The 14,908-nt window shown below is 39.3% G+C and overlaps 1 protein-coding gene across 4 annotated transcripts in view; it reads left to right on the forward strand.

Moving 5' to 3' along the window:
- Positions 1-14,908, forward strand: part of HEATR5B (HEAT repeat containing 5B) — a 60,347-nt gene that overhangs the window by 41,364 nt on the left and 4,075 nt on the right. The window contains exons 30-34 of one of the 4 annotated variants that reach the window (XM_065680078.1): positions 796-923; positions 1,107-1,251; positions 5,997-6,266; positions 8,728-8,952; positions 11,955-12,103. In XM_065680078.1, the coding sequence (XP_065536150.1) occupies positions 796-923; positions 1,107-1,251; positions 5,997-6,266; positions 8,728-8,952; positions 11,955-12,103 (917 nt within the window). Of the gene's footprint in view, positions 1-795; positions 924-1,106; positions 1,252-5,996; positions 6,267-8,727; positions 8,953-11,951; positions 12,104-14,908 lie in introns of those variants that run through there. The other 3 variants (XM_065680079.1, XM_065680077.1, XM_065680080.1) reach the window with 3 other exon arrangements.

The raw sequence follows: 14,908 nt of genomic DNA on the forward strand, positions 1-14,908 counted from the left end.
AATGTTCTGTACTGTACTATAATTCAGATAGTAAAAAATGTTATGCTTCAAAGAAACAAAAGCTGTAAGGTTAATTAAAATACCCTCATAAAACGAGAGTTCAGTAGACTGTACTATAATTCAGATAGTAAAAAATGTTATGCTTCAAAGAAACAAAAGCTGTAAGGTTAATTAAAATACCCTCATAAAACGAGAGTTCAGTAGAGACTGTTATTTGACAAGTTGCATAGCGTAGCTTTTGCACCAATTTTTCATCTGTGAGTAACACTCACTATTTCCCTTTGCTGTTATCTTAAGAGGCAGATGTGATCACTTATTTTAAGGAATCCCAACAGTTTGCTGAGATATACAGATAATGTAAAACCAGAATGAAGTGCCATATGTATAATATGAATATTGCATAATTTTTTAGGTTTAGCTTAATCTCAGTTATATTTACATTTAAGAGTTTAATAAAATAAAACTCAATTTACAATTGAAGGATACAGAAATCTGACTTAAAGATCTTTAGAACAAAGTATGGATGTCAATTCAGTAGTCTTTAAGTTGCTTGCTGTCACTGTTTATTCATTTTCCTGCCAAGTTTTGGGGAAGACATGATGCAGAAGAGAAGTCTAATACAATTCTGCTGTTTCTAATATATAAACTTTCCTTTCTTTAAAGGAAGAAGAATAGAGAAAAAACATGCATCTTTCTAAAGTTGTTAAGAACCTGCTGTACTTGCAAAGAAATTTAAGAAAACAAACGTGGTTTTATGATGATATGAACATTCTTTTTAATTATTGCTCCTTTCAGGTGTTAGTATACAGTTTCTGTGTTCCCCAAGACCTGAAGAGCCTGTTGAGCATGTTACATCTTGTTTACAAGCACTTCATACATTATTGGATTCCCCTTGTGCCAGGATCCATATTGCAGAGGATCAGGTACTGTATAAGCATGTTGAAACAGTCAGCTTTTCTAGGTCTTGGTCTTTCATCTGTGATGATTACAAAAGCTGTAATTATTTTTGTGTGAGAAAAATACTTGCTCATCATAAGCAAGTGACATAACAATTAGGAATTGTTAAGTCCTAATTAATTTTTTTAATGTGTTTTGTTCTACTGTAGCTCCTTGGTGTTGAACTCCTGAGTGTACTTCACCGACTCCTTCTGACCTGGGATCCTCCTTCAGTCCAGCTACTGGTTACAGGAGTTGTCCAACAGATAGTAAGAGCAGCTCAAGATTATTTGCAGGAAAAAAGGAACACCCTAAGTAAGATTTTGAAAACACTGCTTGCTTTGCAGGGTAAATAAGCAACAGGTTTTCATACTGGGAAAGGAACTCACATATATTTAGATTATGGTTACACTGAGGAAAGTGCTGTTTATTCCACAGATACTTCTGATGTATTCATAATCTTACCTGCTGATTTCTTAACTCTTGCAAGATATTTTTCCTCTTCTGATTATTCTAGTGGTTATTCTTTTCATGTCATAATTTTAGTTCGTTTTTCTTGAGTGATAAAAATTATACCCAGCACACCACTTTAGGTCTTACTAATACATTGCTCAGTTTCATTGATGTTTCTCTATTGACTGCCTCCCTGGCATTTAATTTACCTTTTTTCTGAAGTTTAATGGTTCAGCTCCCGGTGTAGAGTCTTGTGGTGCATCCCTGGCACAACTGGTTCATGAGGTGAATGAACTGCTACTGGAACCAGTGTGAAAAAGTTGCCTGCCTAGGAGGTCTTGCCAGGAAGGAGAACAGACTTGCATCTAGGTGCTTACTTCACTGACGTTCAGGGCGTGTCAGCAACCAGGAGCTCTGGGAACAGGGTGTGCAAACAGGAGCACAGCAGTTGGCATGGAAAGGCATGCTCATGCAGTCCAGACGCACTGCTCAAGACATTACAAGACTGCTTGAATCAGCATACTGATGGCAGTGACATACAGCAAGACACAGTCTGCTGACTGGAACAATCACCCCTGGCACATCAGAGGTCTAATGACCTGATGAGAAATTCAGATAGAAGTCCTGATGTGACTGTCCTCCAGATGCTTGTCTATGCAGCTAGGGCTGGAGGTGGTCTCACCTGTGAGATGGGAAGGTAGTGCATGTGAAGATGAGCAGATTTGGTAGTGTCAGGAAGGGCAAATGGAAGAATGACGTGTTCTTCACAGAGATCCTGCAGGTGCAGGAGCCTGTGTGTCATAGAAGGAGGGACAGCCATAAGTTATGCTGCAGTGTGTCCCTGGAGGATGAGGCTTGCACAGAGGTGGAGGCTGCAAGGTTGTGATTTCAGCAATAAAAGGCTTAATATCCAGACATCCAGTTGGAGAACATTAGAGTGATCTGGCAAGAGGAGAGAGGAACAAGCTGTCAGAGTAGGTATCTGGACCAGCCATCCCACTCTGACAGGTCAGAACTGGTACCACTAATAGGAAGTGAAAGGTGGTACAATTCTATGGCAAACTCAACCTTGTTTGCCACAGGCTGCTTAATCAAGACGAGGTGGGCAAAGCCATATTAAATCAACTGGAAGAAACCTTCCAGACATGTGCTGGAAGGACAACACTGCAGGATGCTAACAATCTGAAGCCTTGAGAAACATATGAGATACAGGTTTTTTCAGTCCAGATGTTGGGCAGTCCAAATAATGGACGTGCTCAGTTGATGTGCTCCTCACAAATACAGAAGAAATTATTTGAAGGTTACTGGTAGCTGTAGCTGTAGCAATCATGAGATGGTGGAGTTCCTGATCCTGACAGAAATGAAGAAAGAAAGTAGCAGAGGAAAAGCTTTGGGCTGACTTAGCAGACTTGGGCTTGTGCAAGGAGATTACAGACAAGTTCTAGTGGCAAGCTTCCCAGAAGGGCAAAGGAAAGAGGTCCAAAAGTGCAGGATGCCAAACAGGCATGACAGGAAGCTGATTTAGTTGAATGGGAACTTCTGACTGAACGCAAATGTGTGACAAGGAATTGTATGGATGGTGGAAGCGGGGCAAACTGCCCAGGGAGACTATTGAAAATATCTGCTCAGGTATGGAGGAGTGGAATTAGGAAAGCCATGATTTGGCAGGAGCTGAGACTGGTGATGAATGTAAAGTGTAGCAAGAAGGGCTTCTGTAGATCCATTGGCAGCAAAAAGATCAAGGAAATTTGGACCTACTGCTGAATGGATTGGGTGATCAACATAGGGGAGGAAAAAACTGAGGCCACATCTTCATTGCTTAATGCTTTGGTATCTCTGTGTCTAGTGAGCAAGTTTAGGAGAGGGAGTTGTGACCTATGGTAGATGAGCATTATGCTAGGGACTGCTTAGGTAGAAGCTGGACATACCATGGGACCAGATGGGATGCGTCTGAGGGAGCTGGCTGATGACATGCACAGGCTGCTTCAGTCATAGCTGAAAAGCTGGGGTACTCAAGAAAGCTTTCCAGTGAATGGCAAAAATTAGATGCTAAGTCTGGCTTTGAGTAATGAAAGGCATGAGGCAGGGTTTGGGATACCATCTGCCAGTAAGCCTACTGAATATGTTGAAGTTTTTCTTTTTTTTTTTTTTTTTTGAGTAAATTCTCTTGGAAAGCTACTTCTGGGTGTATTAAGTAGAAGAATGTGATTTGAAGCACTGAGCAGACTTGCCAAGGACAAATAATGCCTCATCACCTTCTGTGATTAAATAACTGAGTTTGGATGAACGGGGAGTGGTGAATATTGTTAACCTTGACTTTTGCAAGGCTTTTAACCCTCTATCCCATAGTATGATTGTCAGGTTGGAGAAATGTGGACTGAAAAGTTGGAGAATTAACTGGCTGGACAGCTGTGCTTGAATGGAGTTTGGTGATTCAAGACTAACTGTCAGCTGGCTGCAATTGGTGTTCCTTAGAACAGTTCAGTATTGAGTCTGCTACTATTAAGCATCATCATTAACAACCTGGATGATAGGACAGAACATATCCTCAGCAAATTTGTGGATGATACCAAATTGTGCAAGTGGTGGAAACACTGGAGAGCAGTGTTCCCTTTCAGGGGAATCTTGAGCTGCAGAACTGAGAACCTGCTGAAGTTTAGCAAAGACAAATGCAAAATTCTGTATTTGGGATGGAATAACCCTGTGCATTCATATAGGCTGTGGAGAGGGCTGACAGACTGTATAACAGATTTGCCAAAAAACGAGTTGAATGTGAGTCTGTGGTGTGCCTGCGCAATGCTGCAGGCTGTTACTGGGCTGCGTTAGAAAAGCGTGAGTTAAGTGATACAATTGTCCTTTCAGTTTGTTAGGATGCATCTGGAGCTGCTTAAGCAGGTGAAGTGTGTGACATGTGAGGAGAGGCTGAGAGAGATGAACTTGTTTAGTCTGCAGAAGAGAGAGTTAATACGCGATAGAATAGCAATCCCCCTTCGTAAAGGGGATTTAAAGAGAAGACCAATCCAGACTCTTCTGAAAGGCATGCAGTAGAAGGACAAGAGGCAACAAATACAAGTTGCAGCAATGGAAATCCAGATGGGATACAAAGAGAAAATTTGTCACCATGGGAGTGATGAAGCAGTAGAACAGGTGCACAGGGATGTTGTGGCATCTCCCTGCTTGGAGATACTCGAGACTGGACCAGCCCTGAGCAGCCTGCACTTGCTTTCAAGTTGACCCCATTTTGAACAGGAGACTGGGCTTGGAAGACTTAATGGAAGTCCCTTTCAATTCAAATTTTTCTGAGGTTCTCTGATAAGTCGATATACCTAAATCCTGTTCCGTTACTTGGCCTTCATTGAGCTTTAGTAAAATTCATGCTTTTTATCCCTGCTTCTTCTCATATGATATTTGAGCTTCTGATGTTTTGCTTAAGCTTTCCATCAGAGTATTCTGTTACCTTATGTCTACTTTATGTAAGAATATCCTTGATATAAGGATATTGGCATCAGTCTGAAAGCTGCTTTCTGAGGTACTTTTAGTAACTTCATCCTTTTAATGGAGCATCTCCCTGTTCAGTCACCCCTTTACCATTTCTTTAAAAATCTCACATTGGGTGTATTGTTCCCATCTCTGCCAGGTAAATAAGTTTCCAAGTGGCAACCTGACAAGTAGTTCACTGATACCTGGTTAAGTGTGCCATGGGTTTTTATTACCTGAAAGAAATTAAGTAAAATACAAAGAATATTGTCCTACTAAGGCAAAATACTGTCATAGTCTGGCACAAGGTGCTGTTGTGGAAAAAACCCCAACTGTTAGCTTTTGCCTGTTTTTCACATAAAAACAGAGAGAGGATTTTGCTGGAACTTGTGAAACCAGCACAGCTGAAAATACAAGCTCTGTTCCTTCATATGAATTAATGGAATTGTTTACTGTATGCCCAGTAAGTTGCATTTTTCAAATTGGTGGATGTGATAACACCAGCAATCATTTAAATTCATAGGAGGTCCTTAGGGGTAGTTCAGGCCAGCTTTGACTTACTGGATCTCTGTTGCTGTTTAATGGGAGAAGGAAAGACTGCAGCTGGCCAAGCTGCCATTCAAAAGAGACTTTTTGAACTGAATGCACTGAAATCACGAACTTGGACATAGAATCCTACAGTGCTTTTCTGTTCTCTTATTTAATAATAAATTTATGCTGAAATAAGATTTTTGTCAGGGTGGAACATTTAATAGCTATTAAATTTAAAAAATACTGCCATGCCTATTTGACAGTCATTGCTGTCAATTTTACAATCAGTTTTAAAAGAAGAAAAATAATTACTGCATTTTATTTTGTGTGAATATTACTAATTGCTTTTCTAGTTCTGGTTGGATTTTTAATAAGTATTGTTGCAATCACAATACTTCTAAACCATTTTAAACCCATTTAAGTCAGTCTAACCAAACATTTAGTTTGACATCAGTCATGTTTGATATCAGTCAAGTTATATATTACTGTGAAGCAACTTCTTGATTTTTAACTTTTTTCAAAAAAAGATTATTTCATGTTATCTTTAGTGTGGGATCTTTCTTAATTGCCTGCTCAGACATTTCTTTCCTTTTTTTCAGATGAGGATGATATTGAGGAAAAAGAAAATCCTCTTGCTTTAGGAGAGGGAGGTGAGAGTGGTGGTCTTGTGCCTGGAAAATCTCTAGTCTTTGCAGCCATGGAGTTGCTGATGTTCATCCTAGTACGGCACATGCCTCATCTGAGTTCAAAAGTGTCAGATTCTCCAAGTCACATTGCTGCTAAATCCCAACTCTCTGAGGAAAGTGCTCGTCTTGTGGCTGCCACTGTTACTATATTATCTGACCTGCCGTCTCTGTGTTCTCCAGCAGGTAAGGTATTGTAACAAAATACGTGTGAGTAGTTAATCTGGGGAAGCATAGTAAGCACATGATGCTAAAAGCAAACTGTAAATATAGATGTATTTGTTTTTACAGGATACTTTAAGGATTATCTTAATGAACAGCATGTTTAGGTTCTAAAAGTAAATTAAGAATTCAGGCTTTTCCAGTGAGCAGCATAAAGGAACTTATTTGATTTTAAATTTGCATGTGTGCTGCAAGTTTCCTGAGGAAATGAGCTCTATATCACTATGATTTTATTGTTTCTTTTTCCCCTTCTTCTTTCACAATTTTGAAACCTTTTGGCCACTTTTAATTTTTATTTAATGTAATTGAATAAAATTACAATTTTAGTATTGTAAAAGAACATATATACCTTGGAGATAATTAAATTCCTTATAAGTTCATGAAAAGCAGCAGCTGGATGAAAAGAGAATCCTACTGAGGAAAAACCAGCACAATTCAGCTGTGGTACACTTGGTTTTGCAGCCGTTGGCTGTCAGTCATCCCAAATGTGACTCTAAACTAAATGGACTTTTCTTCTGTCTGGATACTGCCACAAAGGATCTGTGTGAACTAGGGTAATTGCACTGAGTGGAGTTCAGTGGTAAAGGACACAACTGCAGAGGAAGCTGTGCACTTTGAGTTTTGCTTTTCAGAAGACAAATTGCTTAGATTTGCCTTGTGGATCTCTGGGAAGTTTCACACGTTGATATGGATAAAACATCTAGGTTGGTCCCTTAATGCCATGCACATTGATCTCTTTCTACAATTTAATGAGATAAAAGATAAGTAACATTTGGACAAAGTCATGCTCAGAACACAACATGGGCTGTCTGCAAACAATTTGTGTCTTACAGTTCCTCTTAAAAAAAAAAAAGAGCTGATTTGGATTCTGCACTGGTTTTATTTGATTCCTGTTTCCTTTTCCTTTCCTGCTCTGCTCTGCTTTTTTTGGCGAAGCGGGGTGGAGTGTGTGGTGAGAAGGAAGAAGGGTAAAAAGACTAACAGTCTTACTTCTGTGTTGACTGGAGACATGACTCCTAGCATTTGGCAAGTGGCCAGTCAAAGTAGCTCAGAAGCTACTGTCAGTCTAGAGAGACTGCTGAGTTGTTGGTTGGTTTGGTTTCTTTCCTCTCATCCAGAAGAGCTGATGTGAGCAGGGGATAATACATGAACAAACATTTGTGTCAGTTGAGCCTTTGGATATAAGGAAAACTGTGAACAAAGAGAATTCATCACTTTCTGTTATAGAGGGTTTTTTTATTATTATTATTTCTTCCTCTTTGTTTAAAATATGAGCATCTTGCAGTCTCCATTGGACAAGATCATGGGCAATATGATCTGCTGCGAGAGAGTGTTGGGCAATCTGATCTGCTGCGAGAGAGTGTTGGACTACATGACCTCTGGCAGTCCTTCCAGTCATAATTACTGTTTAGTGTATTTATTTTCACAACATTCTCAGAAGTAGGAAAATGGTGGGATTTGTACTTCCACAGGTGTGGGAAAATGAGGTGTTGAAAAAATATGGAAAAAGACTTGACTGTCTGAAGTGACCAGTAGATTGATATTACATGCCTAAACTCAGTAACACCCATCTTCAGTCATACAGGGACTTAAAGTCTACATCTGTTATTGAAACTCCTTCTAATAAGGCTCATGTGTCTAAAGTGAGGTTATGTGTTACTTGACCAGTATTTCTTGAGTATGCCTAACTTGGATCTGCAGAACTGCCTGCACAAAACGTATGGAGAGGTGTTGATTTCTTCAGAAAAGCAGTAGATTGGAGGATAATTTTGTCTCCTTTGTAGAGCCAGATGGCTACAGCTTTTGCACAGGATGTAAGACACCCAGAGAAGGAAAAGGCTCCAGGGAGACCTTATGGCAGGCAGTCTTCTGGTATCTAAAAGGAGCCTACAAGAAATATGGAGAGGGACTTTGTACAGTCCCTCTCCATATCTGTTTAGCGATAGGACAAGGGGTAATGCCTTTAAACTGAAAGGGGACAGATGTAGATTAAATATGAGGAAGAAATTCTTTACTGGAAGAAGTTCTTTGCTGTGGGGGTGGTAAGGCGCTGGCACAGGTTGCCCAAAGAAGCTGTGGATGCCCCATGCCTGGCAGTGTTCAAGGCCAGGTTGAATGAGGCTTTGAGCAACCTGGTCTTATGGAAGGTGTCCCTGCCTGTGGCAGAGAGGTTGGAACTGGATGATCTTTAAGGTCCTTTCTAACCCAAACCAGTCTGTGATTCTATGATAACTTCCTTCCTTTGCTTCTGGGGCTTGTAGCATGCATCAGGTACCTTGGAAAGTGCCATAAATTGGTTTAGGTACCTGTTTCCAGACCTTGTCTCCTAACTGTGTATCTGTATTGGGAAAGCTAAAGAGGTTGTCTGTTACACTCATTGGAATTAACTTCAGATATGCTGTTTTGTCTTTTCTTTTTGTTTCAGGATGTATGACCATCTTACCCACTATCCTATTTCTGATTACAAGAGTGTTGAAAGAAACAGCAGTAAAATCAGCAGATAATCAGGTTCCACCTCCAGTCAGTGCAGCCCTTCAAGGGATAAAAACTATTGTTACTCTTCCAACAGTCAAGACTGATGAAACTCAGAAACAATGGACAGGTCTTATCTGCAGCGCTCTGGCATCTATCTTGGAATACTCTCAACCTGGTAAGTGGTTTCCCAATGCAGGAGAGTTAAAGAGAACTGGGTTTTGCTGTGATGAAAAGGCAGCTACTGTATCTGCCTATAATTTAATAGGCTTCATGTCTGAGGGTTGGGTGATGCATTAAAAAGTGGTGATGAATTGCTTACAAGATTGAAATGGGAGAAAGACCTGAGTGCACAGAGCATAACTTTCTGAAGACAAGCACAGTACTGGCTTTCAGATAATACAGGTACATCTCATGAGTTCACACCCATGTTTTGTCCTTGTTGATCTGTTTTCTTTGACAATGTTGATCATAACATCCTGTTAGAAATCTTGCCTTTTGCAACTCATCCTGCAGCCTGATCCTTTCCTTGGGGTATTTTTATGTAACAGTTCAGACTTTTCTATTTTGAATCCCATTATGATGTGATTATTTCTTGCTTTAGATTTTCTTCAGGCTGACCTTACTAATCTTCATAGTTTTAGGTAATAACTTTTTTCTGGAACTTGGAAATCTTCCTTCTGATACTGGTTGGTCTTTCTGAAATCTGCTGAATGTCTTGCAAGTAAAATCTATAGGAGTTCCAAGCTGAATTCACTTCACTTCTGGGACTGTGCCTCTATTTCTGTGATGACTGGAAAGTCTAGACAAGTTCGCAAGGCTTGAGCAAACCATCATTTCCACCCCTCCTTTCCTCTTTCCACAGAATGCCTGCTAGCTTAAAGGAAAGGAGATTGTAGTTGCCAAAACAGTGTTTGTAGGAGAGCTGATGTCTATTGAACTGTAATTGTTTAGTACTGTACATGGACTTGATACCTTGAATTAAGCCTCAGGAAAAATAGCAATCGGTGTATCTTTTAAGTGTTTGTTGACAAGATTCATATGGTCTTAATGAGAGAGACTGAGTGTTGAAATGAATGAATGTGAAGACAGCAAAGGATAATTGTGGCAAGGTTCATACTGGAGCAGAATATTCACAATACTGTTACAGCCTTTCAGTGGTGAGAAAAAATCCTACACCTGCCAAAAAAATCTGTTACCCACCAGCAGGATGTCTACTGTGTCTCTTCAGAGAACTGCAGACTTCTTCTCTTGGTTCACATTCATGCTTTGCCTTGCCCTTCAAAAAGCAAAAGAGATGTACAGTCTCAGCTGCATAGTTAGCAAAAGAGAGACACAACAATTTGTCATTTGCATAATGGTAGTTCAGCCAAAAAACATCCCATTACATCCCTAAGGAGCCCTTTATAGAGACTGAAGAGAGACTTGAATGGAGTCACTCATGTGAGAGAGAGGGAGCGAGTAGGTAATTGCAAATGATCCTGAAAATGTCTGAAGGGGAAGGATCAGTAGATTTGTGTTAACCAAATCAAACTTCTAATGTGATTTGTCACATCAGCTGTTGTCTTCCAGCCTTTTGTTTCAGTACGGATTTCCCAGTCCCTCTTTCCAGAAACATCACTGGCTTTAGGTGTTTCTTCAGAATTCAGAAATCTTTCTCAGTTCCTTGCAAGAGTATATGTTTTCCTCTTCCTTTCCAAACTTGTGTGGAGTGGGACACAAGAATCTAAGCTAAGTCTGCTGCATACGGTTTTGTGTTGTAATTCAATATAATTTAAACAAATTTAAAATTTAAAAAATAATTTTAAAAGTCACTTAAAATGCTTGAAGTTTTTTAAAGTGAGGCTTTACATCATGGCTAAACCAACTGAGTGACCAGCTGACATGTGGAAGGGACAGTCATGCTGGTTTTCTTTTTGCTGACTATATATCTGTAACCAATCTGGCCAACAAAACCAGAAAAACAATACTTTATATAATAAAATAATAATTATATAAATATATTTTTCTTCTTGTTGATGTAAATTCGTGAATGAGGTTGGTGAAGACAGAGCTTGTGCAAGGAGAAAGAGCTTACAATAGCAAATACAGACTGTTTGAAAAGCAGGGAAGGGTTAAAATAGGGCTGTCCTTATTCCTTACTGGTAACAGATGACTGTCAGCTCAGCTAGGCCCTTATGTGAAATCTCATATGTCGTGGTTTAAACCCAACCACAAAAGCTCGTTCACTTACTCCCCCCACCTTTTCTTTTTCTCCCTCTTTCTTTCCTTCCCCCCGCTCTGACTCTCCCTGCTCCCGGAGGGATGGGTAGGAGAATCGAGAGAATGTAACTCCCACGGGTTGAGATAAGAACAGCCCAGTAATTAAGGTATAACACAAATCACTACTGCTACCACCAATGATAATAATAAGAGAAAATAACAAGAGAAGAGAATACGATACGACCGCCGAACGAGTTCAACCCCCCCAAAGACAGACTGTACCCTTCCGGGTAACTCCCAGTTACCTCCCTGGGCATGACATGCTGTGGTATGGAATACCTCTTTGGCTAGCTTAGGTCAGGTGTCCTGTCTCTGCTTCTTCCCGACCTCCCCTCGTCCCTGGCAGAGCATGAGACTCACAAAGTCCTTGGCCAGAATAAACATTACTTAGCAACAATTAAAACAATCGGTGTTATCAGCTCTCTTCCCAGGCTGGAAGTCAAGACACAGAGCTTGCACCAGTTACTAAGAAGGAGCAAAACGGCTACTGGTGAACCCAGGACACTGATATTAAGTAAAAGTTGTTGCCATGCTTGGTATTTGTTTGTTACTGTGCTGTATCAGCTGAAAATAATAAAAAATAATGGGTAAAGGATCTAAGACAGACATTTTGCCTCTCTTGTTTACATACTTAAAACAAAAAAATATGACTTGCTTAGAGAAAGTGTGGGTGATGTTTTTTCCTTGATATTCAAGTTTCAGAAAGTTTGAATTTATTAAAACAGCTATTAAGAGTTGCTCAACTTTTTGTCAGTCAATATAAAAGTGATTCTGTAGTAAGTGCTTGCATATTTGTACGCAGTTGCAAATATTTTCGTGTACATTTATTTCCTCTTTGCATGTTCCTGTGTTCACTGGCTTTTAAATAATTTTAAACCCTTTTGGGAGTAAGCTAACAGTGTGTTTCTTTTTCAGAAGCCTCTAAGCCTGTTCTTGATGAAGTAAGCATACTTACTGCTATCACTCTCTTCCTTTGGTCAGCAAGCACAGAAATAATTGGAGTGCAGTGTTTACAAAATGGATGTATGAACAGATTTAAAAGTGCATTAAATTCCTGTGATCCTTGGGTAAGATCATGTTATAGGAATGTGAATGATACATAGTTGAGAAAAACTAATTGTGATAAATTTACGTATTTCCTGAATGCTTTCTGATGCCTTTACTTCACAGACAGATACTGCTTGTCAAAATAAGTAGAATTTTCAACAGTACATCATAGAAAATCTTTAGTGAGCAAAACAACCCAACTAAGTGCTTCTAGATAATGTGTGTTCATGGCCTTGTGCCAGGTTCTTGACTTGCAGCTTTTCAGAGGGAAAAAGATCTTTGATATATGAAATTTTAGCAAATGAAAAGGTTAGTTACCAGTGTGGTGACATTCCTACATTAATGCTGATTTCTTATAATACAAACTAAACCACTTTTTCTGTAGATAAAATTACAGCCCACAAATTTTACATTTGTTTGTGCAAACCTGTGCTTATTTTACATGTTCATAAAAAACTCAGTTTGAATGCAAAAATAGAATTTTGTAGTCATCATCACAGCATCTACGGATTGTGAATCATCCGTCTTCTGATTTCACTTCTGCCTTTTGGTTTGTCTTAATGAATGATCTTCTAAACTGTTTTCTCACTAAAGCAGAAACTAAGTAGCTGTAGACTGATGTTGTTCAAGCAGGCTAATGCATGGTGTAGTTAAGCTTAACTCTTCCAGCCATGTACATGTCAGTTTGAGTAGGCATACAGATATGCAGGTGGGAGCTAAAGAGAAAAATCCATAGTGTTTCCGCAAGTGAGTGCTGCAGAGATTCCTGAGAAGAAAAACATGCAAAAAATGCTGATGTGTTTAGTGTTACTGTGAGGCATGTAAAATCCTGTTTAGACTGATAATTATTCTTTGCAGCAGGGCTGCTGTTTCCCAGCGTGAACGTGAAACTCTGTTGGTTCCGTAGCCTGACTTGGGGGGGAAAGCTACTTAAAATTCTAGTGTGTACATGGAAATGTCAGTTGTATTAAGCAGAAGCTTTTTATGTCATACTTGCAGCTGTCTAAACGCATGAACAGTGAGAGAGGTACATTTTTGCCCACCACCCTGTTGGAAAGCTGTCGGTGAGCTGAAACTTCTCACTTTTTTGTAATTCACAGAGTGCTTTGACAGCAGCCAGATTTTGTCCTCTCTTTGATGTGCAGAACACACACCCTGTAATACTTGGGGGGTGTGTGTGTGTTCTAGTTTTTGGGTTTTTTTAAATTAAGCCACTTGTTTTTGCAGTCAGTAAGTAGACACCTGTTTGTAATAAAAGCATTACACTGTTTGTACTAAAAGCATTGAACTGATTATGGGAAAAAACTTTTCTAAAGAAAGACCGCTGCCTCATAAAGAATACAGGAATGTTTTTTTTAAACCATTACCAACTGAAAAAGTCTGAAAGGTCAGGTATCATGTATGGTAATAACCAGAAGGCTGGTGAGCTCAACTTCATTTTCTCCCACAAGGGAACTTGGTTGAGAGACCCTTGTCTCTCGATAGTGATGCATAAGTTTTACATGAAAGTGTGCCTTACACGCTTTGAAGACACCCTGATTTTACCTCACAGGAGTTTTTGCAGGCTTCTGTGAATACCAAAGTTTTATATTATATAGATGGGATAAAAGAAGCTTGGATGCATTTTTGCCATCAGATGGAGTTGTAAAACTTTTATTTGAATTATGCATGCTTGTAAGAAGGGAGACTTTTATTCCTTATTTCAAAGGCTAATAATCTTAATATCTAATAAGGAGTAAAGTTTAAAGAATGTAGACAGAAAGGGAAGGGAATTGAATGGAGTGATATTTGGGGAGAGAGAAAGAGTAATAATAATTTTTTGAAACAGTTCAAAGATGATGCTGAGCAAAGCATTATAAGAGAATGTTCCGTGGAGCTCTATTAGTATACACATGGTATTAGAAGAAGTTACTACTTCAGGCCTTAAAAATCGAATTGCATAGAAAACTTGCTGCCATATAGTAGTGAATTAACAGTAACCTGAGTTGTATAACATCTGTTTTCTTACCATTAGTTTTTATCAGCTATCACTTTTATTTAGTATTTTTATTTATAGTTCTATGTTTCCAGTCACCTCCAGATGGTCCTCACAGATCATTGTGCTCACTAACAATTCCTCTAGAATGTTTCTGTTCAGCATGTGCTTAATAACACCAGTTAATGGGCCTGTGGTGCAGTTTGAAAGCATGTGGAATATTTTATCCTCATATTTGTTGTGGGGCTTTACATTTCCAAAAGGGTTATTTGTGTGGGATTTTGGAGGGAGATCTTTGTACACCTAAATAAAATTTCTAAGTTCATATAAACAAGATCACCATTTTCCCAAATGTTGACTTTATAAACCGCACTTTCCAGATAAGAGAGAGGAGGAGAAAAGTGAATAGAAGGAAGACAAGGAGAGGGTTCTGTGATCTGTCTTACAGTATGGCTGCACGTATACTCTTACGGTACTGTCAGCACAAGATGGAGACCTAGAAGGATGGATAAGCTTACCACTTCTGGCTACAGCCTTAGTGTGATGTTAGTGTAATAAGATCGCTTACTGTGATCTCAGTGTTAGAATAATAGTCAAGTTAATTAGATCACTTTGAGCCGAGTTATTTTATGGGCTGTTTTACCCTTCTGAGATTGGAATAGTATTTCATGATTTTGCAGATACGTCTTCTGTTAGTGCTGGTGGTTCTGAGACTTGAAGATGTAGTTATCTGTGGGCCTGTGTGACTGACTTGTACGACGTTAACTATTCCTTTATTGTCTCTGAATTCATATTGTAACTGCTATTTAGTACCTGCATGTTCTTTCTAACTGGCCTGCCTTTTATTGAA

The sequence above is a fragment of the Lathamus discolor genome, chromosome 5 (assembly GCF_037157495.1).
Source record: "Lathamus discolor isolate bLatDis1 chromosome 5, bLatDis1.hap1, whole genome shotgun sequence".
Lineage (NCBI taxonomy): Eukaryota > Metazoa > Chordata > Aves > Psittaciformes > Psittacidae > Lathamus > Lathamus discolor.